We start from the raw sequence: 22,902 nt of genomic DNA, 5'->3' as shown, positions 1-22,902 counted from the left end.
CAAATACAGATTTGTGTTGATTAATCTCAACTTAGGCAACCAACTGATATTACTGTACATTATTATTCTTTGTATTATAGTATTTTATCATTTTATGTTTAACTCAATTATATAAAATGTATTACTAAATATCACCAGAGCTTTAGAAGATAATAAAACAGTCATTATCATAATAATAACCTTACATTTTCATTATTAAATAATTCCCTACATTCCTTACTATTTTGATAATACGTCAACATCGCAAAGATGTATTTTCTGTAACTTCTCTTATTCTTTTTTATATAGTGATGGTTATGTGATGCCCTTTTGATATATATTTTTTATTGTCAATGTTAGTGTTTAAATTTTTTGCTTATATGGAACAAATGTGAACCATGATCTGCTTTCTATTGACTAATTTGATATCTCTGTGCGGAAATTCTAAAATAAATTTTTATTTTACGTGTCCAATGTAAAAAATTACCTTGTTATAATTATTTTTTATATTCTTATTTTATGAGATGTAATATATATAAATTTATTATAAAATTTATCTAGAATCTTAAGCTTAGAGTGATGACATTTTGAATTGAAATAAATATTGTTAAACTGTACCTGTTTTGTGTTTTTCTAACGTCCATTTAAAAAAAAAAGTGATGGCTAATTCTGTATATTTTTGAAACAATAATTTATTGGATTTAAGAAAAAATTGATTGAGAACAGAAAACGAAAATGAAATTCTGTCAACGGCAATATGTATCACTATTGCACTAAAGTTAGTTGTGTTTGATATCTTCTTCTTCTTTGTGTGCCGTGCTTGTATTCAAGCGTTGGCTATCGTCATATTGACAAGCTGATGAAATGATTCTCGGTCGGCAGCTAGATGAAACAGTTTCTCGACCGTTCGTGTTTGATATACAAGATGTTAAAAGTAAGTATGTAAATAGTTGGACAGTTTCAAGAAACTATGTTTAATTTTTAACAACAGAAATAAAAGAATTGGCTATTTAAATAATTTTTTTTTTTAAAAAAGATGATCAAATTGTGATTCCTTCACTTCTTGGCAACAAGCCAACCTTACAAGTGAACATATTAATATAAATGCCAGACAATCCACATGTAAGTTCTATAAGTTTACTCTACAGCTTTATTATATTATTCAAGCAAAGATTCACTTCAGAAACTTCTGTGAAAATCAGTAACAATGTAAGAATAACCCTCAATTATAACTTAAAAAATTAATACAAACATATCTTTCTTAATCTTCTCTGGAAGTAATCTGTTCTACAACAGTCGTACTTCGTACGCTTATTGTATATCTTCCATTAACTATTACATAAGTCTTCGGGACTTCAGAAAACAGAGTGAGCTGCGTTACTGCGAAGAAAGTTCACCGTGAAGATCTTCATTGGAATCATTGAGACCTATTTGGGGTGACTTGTATCATTTCTATATAATAATTCTGTACGCCCTGTGTTGGAGATGAGACTTCCACACAGAATCTGCCCTTATTAAATATAAGAATTTATTAAAGATCCTGCGTTATATCTTTTTATTATTTGCTTAATTTTTTGGGTTGTAATAAGAATAAAATAAAATGATTGTTTTAGTATTAACTGTTAATTTTTATTTTTAATTATTTACATCTACAATAGTTCCATCAGGTAATTTGATTTTTCCGTCATTTGGATTTTTGTATTTTCTTTCACCCTTACAAAAGGCTTGTATATCAGCTTTGTTACATTCTTGTTCGCAACATTTTTTAACAACACCATAGGTTCGTTTAGGTTTTTCTGGTTGTTCTTCGACATTATTTGGATTATTTTCAACCTGTGCTGTAAAAACCATAATAATGTATTAACCTCATAGATAGCAATTTTATATTTGACTTATTATACGGGGTTAATTAAAATGTGGTTTTAATATCCTAACTTTGAAACATCCTGTGGAATAATTCCGTTTGCGAATTTTCGTAAAAAGTTATTTTTCGGTTGCAACTATGTCTCCTAAGTATTGTGTTTTTTGTTTCATGTCAAAATATGCTTTAGATCATTTTTTAGAGTGATAATGAAGGCAAAATGAATTTGCCACCCACAACTTAGGACTTTTTAAATTATTATTGTTTTGGAGTTATTTTGTAATGCAACGAAGTGACTTTGGTGACTTATCATTATGTCATATTGACACTTACATTTTGTTTACCTATGATTGATCATGGGTCTTAGTGTCGAAGATTGTGCGAAACCCGTTGGTCTGGTTGAAGATGGGCGAAATTATGAATATGTGGCCAGAGTACTACACACTCATCGCTCTACCATCCAAAGGGTAGTGGAACGTTTTATACGAACTGGAACAAACAAGCGTAAAGCGGGAAGTGACAGGAAGCGCAAAACTACCGGTTTAGATGATTGTTTTATACGAGTCAACGCTTTCGGTGATGGTATGGGCAGGAATATCCCGACAGGCGCACATTGAATTGGTATTGAGGGTTTGTTGACTGCACACCGGTATATTGAAGATATTTTAGCGAATCACGTCAATATATCGACGATGATTTTCTATTAATGCAAGATAATGCACGACCCCGCTCTGCAATGTGTGTCACGCAATATTTAGAGGATGTTGCTAATGATAAAATGAACTGACCAGCGTCTTCTCCAGATCTGAACCCAATAGACCACGTTTGGGACATTCTTGGTAGAAATATTAGAGGTCGCGAAGTCACACTAGCCTCAATTAACAAACTTTGCTTAGTTCTAGAAGAGGAATGGCAAAACATCCAGCAAGATGATATTCCCAACCTCATAGATAGCATGAGCCGACGTGTACAGGCAGTTATAGAGGCAAGGGGAGGCAATACAAAGTATTAAGTTATTTTTTAGTAGTTTTTCTTTGTTATTTGCGTACTTAGGTTAAGTTTCATTTAAGTTGTTTTTTTTTATGTTTTGTTATTGTTATCATTGTTCATTAACACCAAGATCATGTCGTTGCTTTTAATCATTATTTAAATACAATGCTTCTGGGATGTCGATATGACATTCCTTCAATATCAGTCACCAAAGCTCCCATTGTCGTATTACATATTAATACAAAAGATTATGGTAATAATAGGAAAAGTCGTGAACTGTGGGTGGCAAAGTCATTTCGCTCCTAAAAATGAATTATTCCATAATTTCACATGAAACAAAAAACATAATACTTAGAAGACATGGTTGCAACCGAAAAACAAGGTTTTACGAAAATCAGTCAACGGAATTATTCCACAGAATGTTTCAAAGTTAGGATACAAAATCACCTTTTGATTAACCCTGTATAACAAGTTAAATACAAAATTTTATTAAAAAACTCACTATACCCAATTAAGGTATATAAATTTTTACACAGTGTGCTAAAAAAATCATCAAAATAGGGCTAAAATTAAAAAAAACTGAAATACTTTGAATTTGACAACAATTTTCTCCGTTGCGTTTTTTTTGCATCTGAGTGTATGTTCAGATACATTTCCGTGATCAGGTAAATGAAAATTACTAAGTTCTTAGGAAAAATCGCGTTGACAAGTTAAAAGTCGACGTTTTGGCACCCATTTTGTAGCCATAATCAAGAGGGACATGGTTCCTTTCGAGTTAGGGGTCTCAATCTGCCTATTCACCTCACTCGTGACGTACCCGTATCTTGTTCTGTAGAAACAAAAGAACCGTTAAACGACACTGAGGTCTCAATCTACCTACTCCTCACCGTCACTCGACACTGATTAATATCTCCACATTATACGAGGTAAGAAATAGACAGGCAAATGATAAATATTGTTGTTTTTTTGTTATTTTTGTTCATTTTTCTAATGATTACTTCAGAGGTGTACAAAAAAATTAGTTTTTTACTTTAGTTCCCTTGGAATAAAAGTTTTCCAATAAATTGGTTTTAAATGCCAAAACATACTTTAAATTCACTTATACAGAAGGACCAAGAACTGCTTAAACATTTTGAGTGAAAAATCCTAAGAAGAATATACGGAGAACTAGAAGAGCAATGTTTGTGGCGCAGGCGTTGCAACTTTGAGTTGTACAGAAGTTTTGGGGAACCTGACGTTGTAAAATTCATTATGATAGAATTTTAGCCTTAGATGGATAGTGCATGTATGCAGACCAGAGGAAGAGCAACAATCAAAAAAGTTTTTGATCGAAGAGGGCCGATGGGACAACGAGCCAGAGAAAAATCGATTTAAAATCTATTGGAGTATAAAGAAGAGTTGCCAGGTTCAGAGGTAAATAGACGATTGTTCTGAAGAAAACTTTGCCTCATAACGAGCTGTGGTATCACTGATGATGGTGATAATTAATTGCCTGAAAAACTTTGCAGTAAGAACAATACCTACAATATTTTAATTTTACTAACGTATTTCTGGTGGAGATTTGACACCATATACTTCTGCGCAGACTGTACGAACAACTTGAACTAATTGGTCATCACAATATTTCCTTGGTGTGTCATCAACTTGTACGTCTTGAGAATTAATCTCGACGAAGATGAGCACGAACAAAAATATTTGGAATTTTAGGTTCATCTGAAAAATAATATGTATTGTTAATTGGGAGTTTATATGAAATATATAAAGGCATGTATTTTGATGTATAAGTACGTACAGTTTGTATTAAATAAATATACACGATTTAGTGTGACAGCCATTAAAATTGGCAGTTACGATTTAAATGAATATAAAGTGAAGCTGCTTGCTTCGGAATTTAAACCCAGAAACTATGCTATAGAAAGGATAGTTTACTTTAAGATTAAACTAGATGTCAAAGTGTATTGTTGTAAGTACTACTAATGTTGTGGTCCTTAAGACCTTAGTTAGCGTGTACCGATTCAAAAATATTTTATTATTTCTTTTAAATTCCATTTCATTCAGAAAGTAGTAACTTTTATGCGACCCTGTATAGGATTGAATTCTGCTTCTTCCACTTATATTTTCGAACGTTAGTTTATAATAATTAACGAAAATAACATAGCGTCTCTTGAAATATAATAAACATTAAATGTTTGATTTACTCAGCACAAATTGCGTATGTCGGAGTTTTCCATTAATAACAGCGTGAGAATCGAAGTAATTAGCGTGACGATCAAATTTTTCGAGTTGAAGTGAAAATCAAATTTGCCGGCTTGAGAATTTTATTAAGATCAGTGGGAATCTAGCCTTTGGCGAGTCTAGGTCTGGAGTTTTGCCACTCAAATGGTTCATATATACCAGAATTAAATCTAGAGGAATCATGTTGAATCGATACTGCTTCAGTTGAACTAAGTATGATAAGACAAGAGGATAATTTTCTGTCAAAATTGAACCGCGATCTAAGAAAGTTTGGGAAACACTGCTGTAAAGAATTAGCTAACAAAAACACATACAAGTTTTAATCTCAATATTATTCAGAAACTGTTTACTTGTCACATATTAACCCAGCAACTGTGTTTTGGGGTGAAAATCACCCACGTCGTTCATTAGCGCTTGTTAAAATAGTGGCAACATCGCCAGATTCATCTGGCGCCACGAATGGGGCCTTCCCATAATACAACAGATCTTGTATTGCATCATAAATTTCAGTATATAAATAAGATTTGAACGAGTGGTGTCGCGTTTTTTGGACTTTTGGGTGATTTAATCCCACCACACAGTTGAAGTGTAGTAATATTTAGTTTTTGGGTAATTTTAACCCCACAACAGCGGTTAATTATTAACAGGTAAGTTCTTATACTAGCACAATTTATCTTTATTTTTTTAACAGAAACATAATTTAATTGGTAGGAATATTGAAAATTGATTAAATATTCTTAATTTCAGACATATAGAAATATGTGTAGTTGGGAGAAAGAACAAGAAGCTCTCTTGAAGCTTTGGCAGGATGAATTAACTGGATCAGAGTTAGGATCAGAAAGCGAATCTGAAAATGAAAGTTAGCAGGTTAGCCTTCGTCCCAGTGAGGATATTTTAGAAAACCAACTTCAATTAGTGTAAAATCGTCAGCCTGGAAGTTCTAATCAGGAAAATAAATCATCGTCGGAAGATTCTTTCCCAAGACAACAATAAGTTTGAAGACAATAAAGTAAGACAATCGGAGTTTTTTATCGGACAGGATGAGAAAACAAAATGGGCAAAGAACTGTCCTAATAAATCGGTTAGAACACGACAAGAAAATTTAATAACTTTACTTCCCGGTGTTCGAAATAATGCAAAACATTGCAAGTCGCCCATTTCTTGCTGGGAATTATTCATGGATAATATTATTGTAGAAGATATTGTCCAATCCACTAATAAAAAAATCAGTTTAGTCGCTCAGATTATAATGACCAACATAAAAAAAAACCAAAACCAAAAACCATATATCACCAAGTCTACGGACGCAGAAGGAATTCGTGCAGTTTTCGGATTATTATATCTATCAGGCGTTTATAAAGCCAATAGGTTAAATCTGGAGGCTTTGTGGGCTACAGATGGACCAGGAATTGGCATTTTCAGGCTAACAATGTCCCTGCAAAGATTTATATTACTTTTAAAGTGCCTACGATTCGATAATATCGAAAATAGAAAAAAACAAAAAAGAGTAGATAAACTGGCAGCTATACGAGCTGTTTTTGCTCAATTTGTATCCAATTGTCAATAATATTTTATTCCTAGTCGATACTTGACGATCGATGAAAAATTAGAATCTAGGGGACGTTGTTCCTTTCGGCAATATATCCCCAATAAGCCGCCCATATGGCATTAAAATATTTACGTTAGTGGATGCCAAAACATTCTACACTTTAAATTTAGAGGTATATGTTGGCTCACAGCCTGAAGGATCTTTTCAATTTAGTAATAGACCGTTAGATGTAGTAAACAGGCTTGTAAATCCAATCCGTGGTACTAACCGCAACATTACATTCTACAACTGGTTTACCGGCATACCGCTAATAGAACATTTGCTTAATGATCATCGGTTAACATCCGTTGGAAATATTCGTAAAAACAAGAGGGAAATACCGACAATCTTTTTGAATTCCAAAAACAGAGCTGAAAACCACGCAATTTTCGGATTTAAAAAAGACATTTCTTTGGTGTTCTTTCTCCCGAAGAAAAATAAAATAGTGTTAGTAGCTTCTTTACTTCATCATGATACAGAATTTGACCACAAATCAAATAAACCTAAGATTATAGACTTTTATAATCACACAAAAGGTGGCGTAGATATGGTTGACGAAATGTCTGCGTTATATAATGTGTCTCGTAATAGCAAGCGATGGCCTCTAACAATTTTTTTTATAATGCAGAAATAAATAGTTATGTTATTTATCAAGATAACAAGCCAACTGAAAAACTAAAACGCAGATCTTTTTAAAAGAACTTGGTTTGGCACTAATTAAACCTTATATTGAAAAAAGAGATAACAATCAAAGAATACCATCAGACATAAGAGCGAAACTAAAAAGAAATGATAGCGGAGAGGACTCTCAAGGACCTCCAAACAAGAAACAAAGAAACAACATCCAGATGTGGAGTGTGTCCCTGTGGAAAGGACAGAAAGTGCTAAAAAAAAATGTGTGAAATGTGACATTTTTCTTTGTCTTGAACATTGTGTATATTTTTGTTCTACATACTATTTAAACAAAAGTTCATAGTTACTTTTTATAAAATTTGTATTTTTTTTATTCTATATATTGGAACATTTCGAGTTCCAATTTGTAAATGATCTTGAAGAAAATAAAATATGTGTAAAAACTCTTATAATTATTATTTCGTGCATATTAGACCCAAGTAATACAAACTTAAACTTCTAAAAATAACTTAAAAAATAGTTTTATTCTTACCTTGAAGCACACGGTAAAGTGATAATAAATTTTAGGTGTCTATATGAATGTTGATTGCAAATGTAGGTATACTTTAATTATTTACCTAAATTAATTTTAGGATATAAACAATCTAAACAATAGCAATACATATAAAACACTCATAAAATCACTTTAATATGACCAATAAACAATTACACACAATTCAAATAAATAATCGATAAAACAAATACGATTGATCCTATAGTTAATGCCATTTCTGGACTTAGGCCTCTTCCACTTCATTCCACTGATTTCTATCCTGTTTTTTTCTAGTCTATCGTTGTTCTGTGTATCTTACTTTATGATCCTACTTACTTCTATTTACTTAACTTCTCTGTTCTTTCAATTTTCTTGTTGCAGATTCTATTTAGGGAGAACTAGAGCATTCGCATTCGATAGCTCTTTGTGTTGTTTTGGCGTTATACTTGATGTATTTTATTAGTGTCACGGTGACACTAATAAAGACAAGGTGCTAACTAGTAGAATACAAGTATTATACATTTTGTTTTTAATATGTATGAGTAGGTCTTTATTTTTAAGTATATAGCTTATATTACTGAATGGCACCCATGCTACACGTCTTGCAATTTCTGTTTTTTGATTTTCCTTTCCCAACTTGATTTTGCTTCAGTCCTGACTATTCTACCGCATAATTTCTATTCATTTCATATATCCCAAGATCTTTAAAATAATAATCAAACCCTAGAGATCTTATCTTCTAATGTTTGTTAATTATAAGTACTATAAAAATATGGAAACAAATTTAACAAAAATTATAATTAAAAGGTTATAAATAACTCGTATATACATTCTTAATTTTTATTGAAAATGGAGTTAACAATTTCTCCTATCTCTTCATTTTCTAATACAGTAACATGGTTTCCTTTGGCCGTTATGATGCCCACTTCGCTTGCAGCAATACTTGATAATCCGCGATCAGCTTCAATATCCTTGATTATTGACTCTTCTGGCGCGATAAGGGTTATTTTTGATTTGATCTTTTTAAATGACTGCTCATAGTTCATGGCAAGTTTCGCGTGATTGTAAAATCCGTTGGCTAGGTGCCTTTTGAAGGCTATGGACTCTTCAGAAATGTCATTTTGTTTAAAGATTTCTTCACCTAAATCAAGTCTTTCATTCCAGGTACTGCATTTTACCATTTTTTCCTAAAAAATACATTAATAGTTAAAATTGTTGTTATACTCTTTGTAAAAGCACGGAAACACTTGAGTGTTCGGTAGCTGTGTTTGCCTTAGTTTTATATTCAAGACAAAGGTAAAAAATAATTAAAATTAGATATTTTTGCGAAAATTAAAAATTGCCTACGCGAGCTCCTAGACTTTTCTCCAAAGCTCAAGGGAAAACAGATAAAAATCCCATTATTAACCTATCCAAACCTTAAACTCCTTCTGTACATTCTACAATGTCTAGATAACATTAATAATTGGGACAGTGTATCCGTAATGGGCGATTTTAATTCAAGAATTAGGAATACCATACCACAAATTTTGCAGAAATTTAACGAAGAACAAACAAAAAAAAAAGAAGAAGAAGCAGCTCTTGAGTCAGAAGTAACAACATTTGTAGTAAAGCAGAGGTTGGGTCGATTGAATCTCAATAGCATTGTACCACTCCTCCTCCGCATGCGCAGTAGCGACTATAATATTTTACATTGTTATGAAGCTATTTTCTTGTGACATCTTAAAGCAATCTTTATTTTAATGGGAATAAGCCACAATTTAAGTTTTAAATAAGTTTATTGATGTTTTAATTTCCACTTATCGTTCTCTGGATATCGTTCTCAAAATACAAACAGTAATAAATGAAACAAATTTTGTTTTTTGTTACTTTGTGAAAAATTCTTCTAATAATATAATTTTATCCAACACAATTATATTGACAATTCAGACATATATTATACATTTTAAAGTAGAGGACTTTAAAATAATATTGCCCATTTTGCTGAGTTGCGTTCCTGGGACGACTTTATTGTAAGAGAGTTCATTCGATTACATGAAATCAACTTTAACTTAGAATAATATCATCAGAAAAATTAGAGCATGTGATTCGTCTTTAAAACGGCAATCACATGCCACGAGGACAGTAAAAGTCTACCGTTAGTGATTCCATAATAAATCATGAAAAAAAAAATCAGAAAAAAAAAACCTGACAGTATTTGGTTTTACATTTAGTTTACTTGTTACGTTATTTAAAAAACATAAATTATACTTATTTCTTCGGTATTTTCTTTTTATTAACTTCCTCCTTTAATATGGGTAACCAGATCCTACTGCATTCTGCCGAGGAATTTGCGACACAATTAGTATCATATAGCATAACTAGAGCCGCTTTTTGATTTTTCTCTGACAAATAACAAAATTTGTTTAATTCGTATTATTTGTATTTTAAGAACGATTTCCGAAGTGATAGTTGAAACGTCAATAAACTTATTTTAAATTAAACTTTAACTTGTGGCATATTCCCATTAAAATAATAATTACTATATTTTAATCGTTGATTAAAAATGGCGATCGTATTATTATATTTTCGAGGACTTGGCGCCACTTGTCAAATGTCCTCTGTCACTTCTTAAACCGTCAAAGCTTCTGTCAACGTAAAATGTCAACTGTTAATTCTTCTTCTTTTCCACAATTCTGCTTTTTCTAGTGCCTAAATAACTTAACATATAGGACAGTGCCATATGCCATATGACAGTATTTAGCGAATAGAATAGAATGATATAATAGAACAATTAAACATTGCCAAATAATAGCATATCTTATCTTCGTTGTTATTGTTCCGGTTGGACTGTGTGATGTGTTAAATGAAAGGGGATTGGACATCGATAAATTTTTAAGAATAAAAACAAACATTGCGGTGTAACAGCTAAACCATCGACATATTTCTTCTTCTTCTTGTCGCTGTTTAACGATTTTGAATCCAGACTCTAACAATGTACGTATAATAAACCTATAACGTTACAATTCAGGAATTTAACCCCAACGAGTTTTATACTATATTTTATCTACGACGAACAAGTAATTTAGTGTTTTGAAGTTGGTATTGTATATATTGTACGTGTATATATTGTATAGTTGAAATATATGTTGGTCATAGACGGTTCTTCAATAGCCATCAGGCAACAATTCTGCGATTCTTCATGTTTTGTGTCTACGTGGCAGAAGTTCATAATACGATCAGAAGGCACGTTTGTCAGAAACCTAGGAATTTAGAAAATGTTTCCAATATTATTTCAAACGCAAAGTGTCATATTGTCATATCTAATTTATCTACAATTTTATTGTAAGTATACAATATAAATGTGCCTAAATTGATAAAAAATCTAACTAACGTATTTGCCTTGTTTGAACTGAAAGATTTTGTAATTACTCCGTGTAGATTTATATAACTTATTAAAGATTACGTAAGATCAAGGTAAATTAGTATATGTTCAGTTATGAATTCATGAATAGTTAAATCGTCTTACCTGATGTTTGGAAATAATATCACTGGACAAATTGAATGACATTAAATGGCAGATAATAGATGTTTCAAATTCGGCTTCTGAAAGCGTACTGAAGGGTTGTGTCAACTTCTTTACAAATGACGGTCCACCATCTACTACTACTACGTCTCCTATATATCCTTTGTTTTCTAGCAAATGTACAACCTCTAGAGCTATTGCGGCACCAAAAGAATATGCTAGTATTTTAAACTTTTCAGTTTCCTTTACACGTTCTTCTACTTTCTAAAAAAAACATTTGTGAGAGTTTAATTCGCATTCTTTATATTAATATTAATTTCTTAACTTAGTATAATTTAATACATATTTCCTAACGGCGAGAAAGTTGCAACAATACGCTGACTAACAGGACAATCCTTAAAATAGCCAATCATGGTCTGTACATAAAAAAATAAGCGATAATATTGCACTTCGGTTAGTAATATATTGTTAGCAAAAATTTAGCAAAAATTTTAGTAGCAATATTTACTTAAAACGTACATTTTGAATTTTCCGCCAAATATTTTAGTTCATGGCCCGAACACGTATAGCGCTAGAAACTCTCTCCTTGCTATGACTATATAGTTCAGGCGGGATCTGTTTTGATAGTTATGCTTAGAAAACTGGAAGAGGAGTTAACTACAATTAATACACAAAAAACCAAGTATTTAGCTACAGGAGAAAAACCAGAAAGCTTACAAATTGAAATGGGAACTATAAAATTAACTGAAAACGTAATATGATCGGTCCATGGTATCTTCAAAATTCTCCTAACAAGCCACATCTCGAAAGCTTCCAGTTTTCTCATTAACTCAACATTAACAGTTCAGGTCCAGTCCTTCTTCGACACCATAAAGAAGAATAGAGTAGATATAACATTTTACCATCAAGCTATCTCTTTGTATATAACAGATCACGAATCTTTAAATAATTTAGCACCAGCACAGGTATTTCCTGCATCTCCGAAACGATTTCAGATGTTGTAAGAAATACCTAGAGAAGAAAGAGACTACAAATAGAAAACCACATTGATTGAAAATGAGATTTTCACTAGAAAATAAGCTTAAAAAACGGTTAAAATTCGATAAAATTGACAAATATATGGTTGGCATGTTTCTTGATCCGCGATTTAAAACTATTTTCCTGGGATTAGTTTAATCGGAAAGAGCAAGACCGAAAATTCTTTTAGAAGCTATGAAAATAAGTTATGACGAGTCAATCAGTAGATGTGATGATTCTTCTCTACTTCGTAAGAACAGAAATACCAATGAAACTGATATGTTCTGTGGAAGTCGCTACAGGTAACATGCAAAATGATAAGGATACACAGAACAGTTTTTTTCCGGATCTAAAATTCAAGCCTGAAAAGGAATAGATTAACAAATGCAAGGACGGCATTTATATAGTCTTCTATCAGTTAAAAATTAACTTCATTTAACTGATTTATAATAAAATTATATTATTACTTACGGGTAATAGTGTCTCCGCCAATACTTGGACATTTGGGTAGTCCACACTGTCCCAATATTGATACGAGATGGCATGCGCTTCTAACCGAGACGCTAAGGTAGTAAACCTGCTACCAAGACCTTCAATACCAGGGAAAAGAAGTATTGTATCGTTCTTTTCATCTTCTTTGGCTTTTGAGGGCAGAGATAGTTCAACTTTTTTGACGTCGGTTTCTTCTCCTACATCGGTAAATATTATGGCGAAGTCGGTTAATTGATCAGATTCCAAAGCCATGTTTTTATTTTCTTGTATTTCTTTTAATCTAAAAATTAAATACCGTTTTTTAATATTGTTATATCTTTCACAAATATAGTAGTATAAATCTAAAACTATTCCATAATAATTAGCTAATAGCTAATAACAGTTTAGCCAATTTTTATTTATTTTTTTTTTAACTTACAGCGAAGTGAAAAATTTCTAGTGTAAAATGGTATATATTTAGAAAATATTTTTATTGATTTATAAATTGAAAATTTTCAAACGAATTAAAATTACAGAATGTTTTCGGTCTTATCATCATCGCCATAAAAATTAAAATTAAAGCCACGTAAAGTCGATATTAAAAGATTTCACTTTAAGGGAACGTACTGATCCCTACTGGAAACATGAATTACATTTATGTCCTAGGAAAGATTCCAGCCAACTGAGTCAGTCTATTTTTTATTTATTGTTATTATATTATTATTGTTATTATATTTACATCTTTACTCAATAAATAGGTAGAATCCTTCGGAAATATGATTTAAAAGGAAGAGCTTGAAACACCAATTAATGTTTCACTGTAAATCTCTTAAGATTTCTTCTTATACTCTTTTAAGTCTTCTTACTGATTGGTCAATGGTTCTCTTAATGGAGGATTTTTGGCACGATCTCCATTGAAATGTCGATATTTATTTGTTCTAAGTGTTATCACTTCAATATATGGTATGCTTAGATTATTAGGTAGAGTTTCGTTTGAAACATACCAAGGGGTACCAGTTATCAGTCTGAACATTTTTAATTAATAGAGAAAAGTAACCAAATATGGAATAGTATCCTAATATGGCACACCTTAATTTCTCCTAAAATATAAGTTTGGAAAGCAATGCACGACCATCTTCTACTCTCGACTCGCTCTTTTTACTATCGCACTTACACCATTGTGTTAGTTGCGTGAACTATAGCGTGTGGCAGGCGTGTTTTGTTTTGTCGCGTCAAAAATTTTAAAAAATATGTATTAATCAAGTATTAACGGTTATTATATATAAACACATACTTGTTATACACATACTTTATTCTTTTTTGGGACAAAAAGATGAATAGTCTCCAGAAGAGGCAACAGCCACCAAATTATAATGACATACATTATTGGGCTTTCCACTCTAAGGCCAGCTGGTAGATTATATATTGATGATGTAGAGCAAATTTTACGGTTTGACAAGAACAATCTTCACAGTATGGCGTATATGCTAGCAAAGAGAAACAATTTGTACAACCCCTTTACTCAATCAGGTATGGCCGGAAAAAGTGGTTGAAGTTATTTTTAAATCGTCATAAAGAGACAATTTCCATATGAAGACCAACTAGTACATCTTTTACCACAGCATTTGGACCTGATAAGGAAAAAGTGGACGCTTTTTCCAATCTTGTTGAAGATATTTATACTAAAAATAACTATCCACCAAATCGTATTTACAACGTGGATGAATCTGGTCTTATAATAGTACAGAGTAAAATACCCCACATTATCGGTCACAGAAAGAAACGCCAGATAGCTGCACTTGTTCAAGAGGATCCCTTAGGACAATCGTTGTTTTCATAATTGCTACAGGTCATTTTATACCACCGTTTATTATTTTCCCCAAAAAAAAATATGAGTGCTCAGCTAATGAGAAACTTTCGCCAGGATCAGTCGGAGTTGCACATCCATCAGGGAGGATTCACATTAACATCTTCACAGACTGATTCAAGCACTTCATTCAACACACCAATACGACTCCTGAATTGAAAGTTTTACTGATTCTAGATGGACATAATATGGATATAATAGATATGGGTAGGGAAAAAACGTGAACATCGATTCTTTACCTCCACATACTGCAGGAGTTAGACAAGACTTTTATAGAGCCGTTAAAAACATTCTACAGTGATGAAATATGCATGTAGATTAGAAACAATAATAGACCTCTAAGTACATATGATATCGTGAAACTGTTTAAAAAATCCTGTTTGAAAATACAAATAGGCAAGATTGTAGCCAACGGTTTTAAGGTCACTGGATTATGTCCTTTAAATAAAAATGTGTTCAGTAATGTGGATTTTATTGCTGCGCAAAAAATGCTGTAAGAGACGGTTGTCCAACTAACATCACTACACTGGAATCAAGATCTAAACCTGGTCAAGCCCTGACAGAAATACCTGCACCAGAAACATGTGTCTAGTACAACCTGAACCTGTACCTTTGACTTCCGGGCTTAATCGGATCACTCTAGGTCAGGTTTGTCAGTGTACTGTAAGACCAGTGCCAGAGAAACTAACAAAAGTATCTAATAGAGGAAAAAAGCATAACATCCTTAATCTACAAGAATGATTTAGTAAATCATAATTTGGAGAGATAAGAAAAAGAAAATAAATTAGCCAAGACAAAGAATAAAAGAAAACTAGGAAGAGAAACAAAAGGATAAAATAAAATACGACTAATTCTGAAGAAGAAGACTCTAAGGAACAGGATATTATCCAGTTTGATGCAGACAGTGAACCCGATGAGTTGTTGGGCAAAGAATCTCGTGATTCTGCTGATGCTGAATGTATGTTTTGTCGAATACTTTTTTCCACGGATAACAGTAGAGAAAACTGGATTAAATGCATAATGTGTGGGCTTTGGGCTCATTAGGATTGTGATGCTACAGAGTTTGTTACATGGATTTGTGACATCTGCAAGTGTACAAAACAAAGTGGTATTCCATAATTGGTGACTTTCTTCTAACTTTTAAAGGATTTTTGTATATCATAGTTTACTGCGTCTCGATACTTCTATGCCATCTATCTCCAACCTTTTTTCAGATTGGTTTCTGTATGGTCTTATACATGATTCTTTTATTGTCTATTAATAATCGCGATCTTGTATTTATTAGTCAGTTCTTGCTTTCAATTTTAAACTCAAGTTGATGTCTTTTATACTTTACATGCAATTTCTATAAACTTCTCATTCTTAAAAGTATAAAACGCCGTGAACAATGATAGAGATCTAAGTTTGATCCGAAGTATTGATCTGGTAAGAGCTTCTATACTGGGTATCTTAATGCTGATCAGAGGCCACTGTCCTTTTCCCCATACTTGCGATCGAGCATTGATTGATCACTTCCGTTTCTCGCCTGGGTTGAGTGTTTGCCACGGTCTTTGGGTATTGACTGAAGATCGTCCTTTGTCTTACCCATCCAAACGCCCCTTGTTGTCAGTTCACTGGTATCGACATCGCACCACAGCCCGTCGATTTTATTTATGAGGATTCAAAGGAAACCGACAGCACACACACACACACACACACACACACACACATATATTTTTATTTGTATTGTACATATTGTATAGGAGTAAATTTTATTTTTGTTATTTATATGAATATTCTTTTATTTAAATAAACTTGAGTTTTACTGATTGCGTTTTTCGAGTGTTTTATAGAGCTACCCGTCAGACATTCTACCATGTTATAATGATTGAAGTATGATCTGATTGTAGATCTTAGTCCGATACAATAGTAATTTAAATATCGAATATATCATTAGTTATGAATCTTGACTGGCATCAGGTGGATGCCAGTAAGTCGGATTTTCTATGGACAAATAGATCAAGTTGTTTTTATGTATAACGCTTAGCAGATTTATATATTTGGCTGTTGCACAAAAACAAATACAATAATGCAATAAGAATACAATAACGCATATAAATATATTTCTTATTGTTTTACCGTAAGTTGCATTAAAATAAACCTTTCGTGACTAATAAATTGTTTTAAAGAGATACAATAATTAAAATAGAATTGTACTTACTTGTGTAGAGTCATTGTCTTCATGTCTTTCGGTGTAAGGAAAATCTCGAATTCCCTCTCTAACGTTTGTTTAATTTCCACTCCCGTCATCGAATCCATACCCAATTCAGGTAACGTCGCATGATGGCTGATTAACTTTGCATCAGTAAGACCTAAAATTATCACAAATGCAACAAAACAAATATGGCCGAAGATATTATTACTTAAGCATTACCAATAATTTTACAGACTTACCTAAAATATTTATTACGGTGTCCACTACACTGTTTGATCCTGCTCCTCCTCGTTTTTCGGCAACTACCATACTTGAGACTACTGTGGCTTGTTTCTGTCTTAAAAATGTATTCAAAACGTTAAGACAATTTGAGATCTTTTGCTGCAGAGTTCCACCAATCTCTAGCTGCACGTGACTTTCTTGTAATTCTGCCACTAATCCTACCTAATTGGTATAAAAAAACATTAAATTAAAATGTTTTACTAGTTATAAAAAATCCCTATTACCAACTATGAAATTTAAACATACATCACAGCAGAAAATATTAATATTAATTGAATATAAATTTTGTCCACCCTTTCTTATTTCTTGCCAAAGATCTTGTGTCCGCCCATGTTGTTCCTCTCCTTTCGATGATACTGCCAAGTCTTTTATCTCACATTTGTCGTGGTCCTCCTGGTCCATTGGTCGTAATAATTTCCTTAACAGCCCTAAATTCTCCTTGTATTTGTATTTTCTAATTTTTGGGTGACTGCTGTCTTAATTCTGTGTAATGTTTATATTTTTTAGTCTATAGAATCTGATAGTTTCATATTCAAATAGATTTTCTAGAATATGATAGTTTCATATTCAAATAGATTTTCTAGTTTTTTTTAGTTATATTTGAGTTGTTTTTCTTTTAATTCTATTCTACTAAATAGTGAACATTTCTGCACCTCTTCATACTTTTGTGACTGTTACCAATTTTTATGTTTTTCTTTTCTGTTAAAACATAATCAATTATTTATCTGACTCCTATGCTTTTAACAGTGGCGGCTCGTGGTAATTTAAAACGGGTGATTAATTAAGGAATTTAATTATAGAAACGGTGAATAAGCGCCTCAGGCAATTGTAGGCGAAAAAAAAAACATTTTTTTTGTGTTTCTCTGAAAATGCTGTGAAATGTGAACATACCTTGTGAACGATGTAGTGTTCAAAGTACACTAATATTTAAATACAATTTTGTGATTTAAATTCATAAAAAATTATGAAAAATAAATATATAAAATTTTGTATATTTTAAATATTATCTTAAAAAAGGATTAAAAAATAATTTTAATGTAAAACTTACGTCTCCAATAGCTCCCCATTGAATACCTAATGCTGGATATCCTTCCTTTTTCCTTAACTCACATATTCTTTCCATAATAGAATTGGACATTCCATAATTAGTTTGTCCAGCGTTGCCTCTACCACATGAGACCGATGAGAAAACCACGAAGTCTCTGTAAATGCCAAAAAAATAGAAAAACACTAAGAATTAGTCGATCTCCATAGAATTTAGCATAAAACAATATTGGTCTTCAACACAATAAAATAAATTTTATTTGGATTTAATTAAAAATTTAAAAGCAAATTACACATAGGTGCCCTACGTTGGGTGTCAATACTATATTTTTCAATGAAAAGTGAATTAAATATTGAATAATATGTTTTACTGTAACAAAATAGTCAATAATAGTCACCACGTACATTAAAAGGACATTTAAATTATTGTGACATTTAAAAAAATTAATTTTAATTGTTTTAATTATTATCCGCCTTTATAAAATAACAAGAAATATCTTTTTTTCTCAATATATTGTACGTAACATTTTTATTAAATTATTGTTTTAAATTTAAACAATAGAATATTACTTTATGAGGTGGAGAAGCATGACTTTTCTTGACGCGCCGAACGAAGTGAGGCGCGTAATAGAGGGCAAGTCAAGAAAAGTCGCTTCTTTGCCGAATAAAGTACCGTAGAATGGGGTGACTTTGATTCTATAAGGTGACTTTGATAAAACATGAATATTTTGTTTCAAGAGAGTATACAACCCAAATGTTTCGTCCGTTATGGTGGTTGTCTGAACTTGATTTCAGTGCACATGTTGATTCACTATAGCAGAAGGTGTTTGTGGCCAATATCAAAAGTATACGGTTGTAAATTCACCATTGAAGTTTTTGTTTGAATTTGAAGATTTTATATTGAGTTACTAAATTTAAACATACAGCTCTTACAATAGAATTGCAGGTAATTTTGTGTATGTTGCCTTAATGTAGGTCTAGTTGTCACTATTTTAAAATATTTAACCTAACTTATTTCCGTAACTACTCCATGAAATTGAATGATTTCTTATCCGGGGTCACTTTGATACATTTTTCGGGGTGACTTTGATACTTTATTTCTTTTTATAGTTTGCTTAATGAAACTTCAAACCGTTAATTATTTTCAGGATTTCGTCATTATCTGCATGAAACGAAAAAATGCCGCGAGTTTATAAACGAAAGTTGGGATCAAGAAGCTACAAGAACTTCTCTGACGAAACTCTTGAACATGCTCTGCTTCAAATAGTAAACGGAAACTTGTCTGTTAAAGCCGCTTCAGAAAGATTTAAAATTCCGTATGGTACTTTATATAATAAATACAAAGGGAAGCATGTGAAGAAGCCAGGGGGCCAAACTGCGTTGACGGAGCTGGAGGAAAAATCAATCGTGTCCTGCATTGTCAAATGTGCAGATTGGGGATTTCCATTATCGACGCTAGATGTACAACTTTTCACTAAGAGTTATTTAGAAAGAACTGGAAGAATTATCTCTAAATTTAAAAACGGGGTAAGTCCTGGTAACGACTGGGTAAAACTTTTTTTAGAGAGACATAGTCAGCAAATCTCTGAACGACTTGCGTCTAACATTACTAGAGCTCGGGTAGGTGTCACAAAAGAAACGATAGAATCATATTTCAATAATTTAAGAACAACTCTCTCAAATTGCCCTCCATCACACGTTTTCAATTACGATGAAACCAACGTTAGTGATGATCCGGGGAAAAGAAGATTGCTTTATAGAAGAGGGACCAAATATCCAGAACAAATCACTAATCATAGTAAAGCCGCCACATCAATAATGATGTGCGGTGCTGCTGATGGTACACTACTCCCTCCTTATATAATATATCGCAGCGAACATATGTGGGATGCATGGACATTAGGAGGTCCACAGGGCTCTCCTTGTTGTAGTAGTGGATGTTGCGCAAGAGGAGCTAGATATAACCGAACAAAAAATGGGTGGATGGAGGTAACTTGTTTTACAGACTGGTTTGAGACCATATTATTACCCCACGCAAGACGACTGGAAGGTAAAAAAGTTATGATCGGCGACAACTTGGCGTCTCACTTTTCAGATCATGTTTTAGAATTGTGTGAATTGCACAATATTGAATTTGCGTGCCTTCCCAGTAATTCAACACACATATGCCAGCCTTTGGATGTGTCTTTTTTTAAACCCATGAAAGTCTCTTGGTGAAAAGTTTTGACGGAATTTAAATTGCGACACCCAAAAATTACTGATGTACCTAAAGATCAATTTCCGTCGTTATTAAAAAAATACTTGGAATTAATGGATCAGACAATTGCAAAAACTGAGTACAAATGTGGAGATTGTGAAAAAAGTGCAATTAAGAGAGTTTTGAAGAATGGGTTCGAGGCTTGTGGCATGGTCCCTTTCGATCCAAATAAAGTCTTGAGTAAGATTACACCAATCAACCATGATGTTGATTATGTAGAACCTCTGATTAACGACAGCCTCACAGACTATCTGATGAATAAGAAGTCCGAGATAGAAGTTACTAAACGGCAAAGTAAAACGAAACTTCATATCCAACCTGGTAAAAGTGTAAGTCGACATATAACGGCAGATGACAGCTCCTCCGATAGCGAGTTAAACAGCTATAATAGTGAAAGCGAAAATGAAATTGAAAATGAAGATTCTGTGGAGGACCAATCATATGAAGATGAGATGAATACAAAACCCTCCCTTGCTGAATTGAATGTTGGAACTTACGTGCTTGTAAAAATTATGTCAGGTAAACAAAAATGTAAAAATTACGTATATGCCGGAAGGATACAAGAGAAATTACCTTTTGACGAATACGAACTCATTGGACTTAAATCACTGGATGGGACCCATAAACATTTTAAAGTTGTGGAGACCGACGTTTTTAACGCTCCTTTCGATGATATCTTAGCAATTCTGAAGACCCCATCGGTTGAAACAAATGAAACAGCAACTACATGTACATTTTCTGGCAGAGTTGATGTTAAAGAAAAATAACTTTGATTTTGTTTCCGTTCAAAATACATTCTTTTAGCTTTTTTTACTATTTTATACTGTTTTACTAATTTACTAAAATGTTTTTTATCTGAATAAAGTATTAGCTACCTGTAAAATTATTTATTATATACTAATTATTGTGCCTATAGCAGCTGTCAAAGTCACCCCAAAAATTAAAATTGAAATATCTAAAAATTGGCTTGATCGATTTAAAAATGGGTTGACATTGACACCATTACAGCTTTTATGCATCGTCCAAGCTATTTTAAAATAGGGTATCAAAGTGACCCCACATCAATGGGTGATTTTGATATACCATTACTTATTTTTTTTTGAGAAAATCCTCAATTTAAAGATATATATATATATATATATATATATATATATATATATATATATATATATATATATACTAACAGTATAAATTACATAAACATAAGATGCATCCCAATGGACATTTTTCCACATTTTTGGGATCACCCATTCAAAAGTTACGTAAGAAAATATAAAAAAAATTAACAAAGTCACCCCGTTCTACGGTATACTATTTTTTCTACGCTATTTTTACTCGAAATTAACTGTGACAACTATCAAAGTCGTCTAGATGTTAGAAATTAAAATAATTAAGTCGTCGGTGGGATTTGCGTCTCCCTGGTTACAGTTGTTTGACAGTTGTTTGCAATTATTAAAATCAGCTTATTGTTGTTGCAACCGCAAGCGCAAATTTAGTGCGAAAATGGAAAACCTAAACGAAATTGAGTCCGCGGCTAATGATGCAGTAGCACGTTGGAATGATTGCTGAAAGTTGTTCTCGACCATCAGTATCATCAACAATTACCAATGCGTATCAAGAGTCGGGAACATTTTTGCACGGTTTCAATTTTGAAAATGCCTCATTAACTAATTGTACTTTTAATACAGTATACTCCCTCTATAACGAACACGGTTATTACGAGGTTTCGCTTATAACGAGGTACATTAGATGTTCCTGTAAAATTTATATTGAACTATAACCCTCTATAGCGAGGCAAATTTGGTTATAACGAGAGAAAATAAAATTGAAAAACGCGTTTTTTTACGTTTTTGGCCCGGACATGGCTATAAATAAATACCTTTTTATACGGCCCCGCAATAAATATAACTGCCGACCGCAATAAACTTCTTTACAATAAATACAACTGTTTCACATATTTAGAAAATGTGATAGATAGAATAATACTGAACAATTTAAAGCAGTCAAAAATGAGAGAATTCTTGTAATTGCAGAAGCAGTAGGTTATCCTTGAAAATGGGCTTTTATGTAGTTGGGAAAAATGCAAGTACAGATTTTTTGTTTTAACCTATATCATTGACAATAAAAAAAACTCTTTTTTGTTTTAATGTATTTCATTGACAATAAAAGTAAACAACTTTTTTTCAAAAACGCCTTTCAAACAATATTTATTAGCATCTTATATTGCTCCGAATGGTTTTACTATAGGAAGTTAATGTTTTAGAAAACTACATATTCATATGTATGCACAGTATTATTGTTTTCTGATATAACGAGATCGGCTTATAACGAGGTAATTAGTCTGCCATTTCAGTTCTCGTTATAGAGGGAGTCTACTGTATTACTATAAATAAAAATGATGTTTAATTGTTGTTAATGACATTTGTATTGTTGCTTTGTGACATGTT

At 32.4% G+C, this 22,902-nt stretch overlaps 2 protein-coding genes across 3 annotated transcripts in view; both read right to left on the bottom strand.

Moving 5' to 3' along the window:
- Positions 1–1,589: 1,589 nt before the first annotated feature.
- On the bottom strand, positions 1,590–7,901 carry LOC140436283 (uncharacterized). Its single transcript, XM_072524989.1, has 3 exons — positions 7,819–7,901; positions 4,375–4,543; positions 1,590–1,817 (listed from the first exon to the last, which is right to left on the bottom strand). The coding sequence occupies exons 2-3, from the start codon at positions 4,541–4,543 to the stop codon at positions 1,615–1,617; spliced, it is 372 nt and encodes a 123-aa protein (XP_072381090.1). The 5' UTR covers positions 7,819–7,901; the 3' UTR covers positions 1,590–1,614.
- Positions 7,902–8,644: 743 nt separating this feature from the next.
- The window catches only part of LOC140437744 (fatty acid synthase-like), a 104,221-nt gene continuing 89,963 nt past the window's right edge, over positions 8,645–22,902 (bottom strand). For both annotated transcript variants that reach the window (XM_072527439.1, XM_072527440.1), the window contains exons 24-29: positions 18,203–18,356; positions 17,112–17,316; positions 16,879–17,029; positions 12,812–13,112; positions 11,327–11,587; positions 8,645–9,005 (exon numbers count right to left, since the gene is read on the bottom strand). In XM_072527439.1, coding sequence (XP_072383540.1) covers positions 8,652–9,005; positions 11,327–11,587; positions 12,812–13,112; positions 16,879–17,029; positions 17,112–17,316; positions 18,203–18,356 — 1,426 coding nt within the window. In that variant the 3' untranslated portion in view covers positions 8,645–8,651. The remainder of the gene's footprint in view (positions 9,006–11,326; positions 11,588–12,811; positions 13,113–16,878; positions 17,030–17,111; positions 17,317–18,202; positions 18,357–22,902) is intronic.

The sequence above is a fragment of the Diabrotica undecimpunctata genome, chromosome 3, assembly GCF_040954645.1.
Source record: "Diabrotica undecimpunctata isolate CICGRU chromosome 3, icDiaUnde3, whole genome shotgun sequence".
Classification (NCBI taxonomy): Eukaryota; Metazoa; Arthropoda; class Insecta; order Coleoptera; family Chrysomelidae; genus Diabrotica; species Diabrotica undecimpunctata.
The sequence above is the reverse complement of the archived record's forward strand: the minus strand, read 5'-3'. Positions and strand labels throughout refer to the sequence as shown.

Bases quoted from the DNA above. Each gene is read 5' to 3' on its own strand.
- LOC140436283 (XM_072524989.1), bottom strand. From the start codon at position 4,543: ATGAACCTAAAATTCCAAATATTTTTGTTCGTGCTCATCTTCGTCGAG. The intron at 1,818-4,374 runs GTTAGTAAAATT...TGGTTTTTACAG, and splicing joins CAAATCTCCACCAGAAATAC to CACAGGTTGAAAATAATCCA.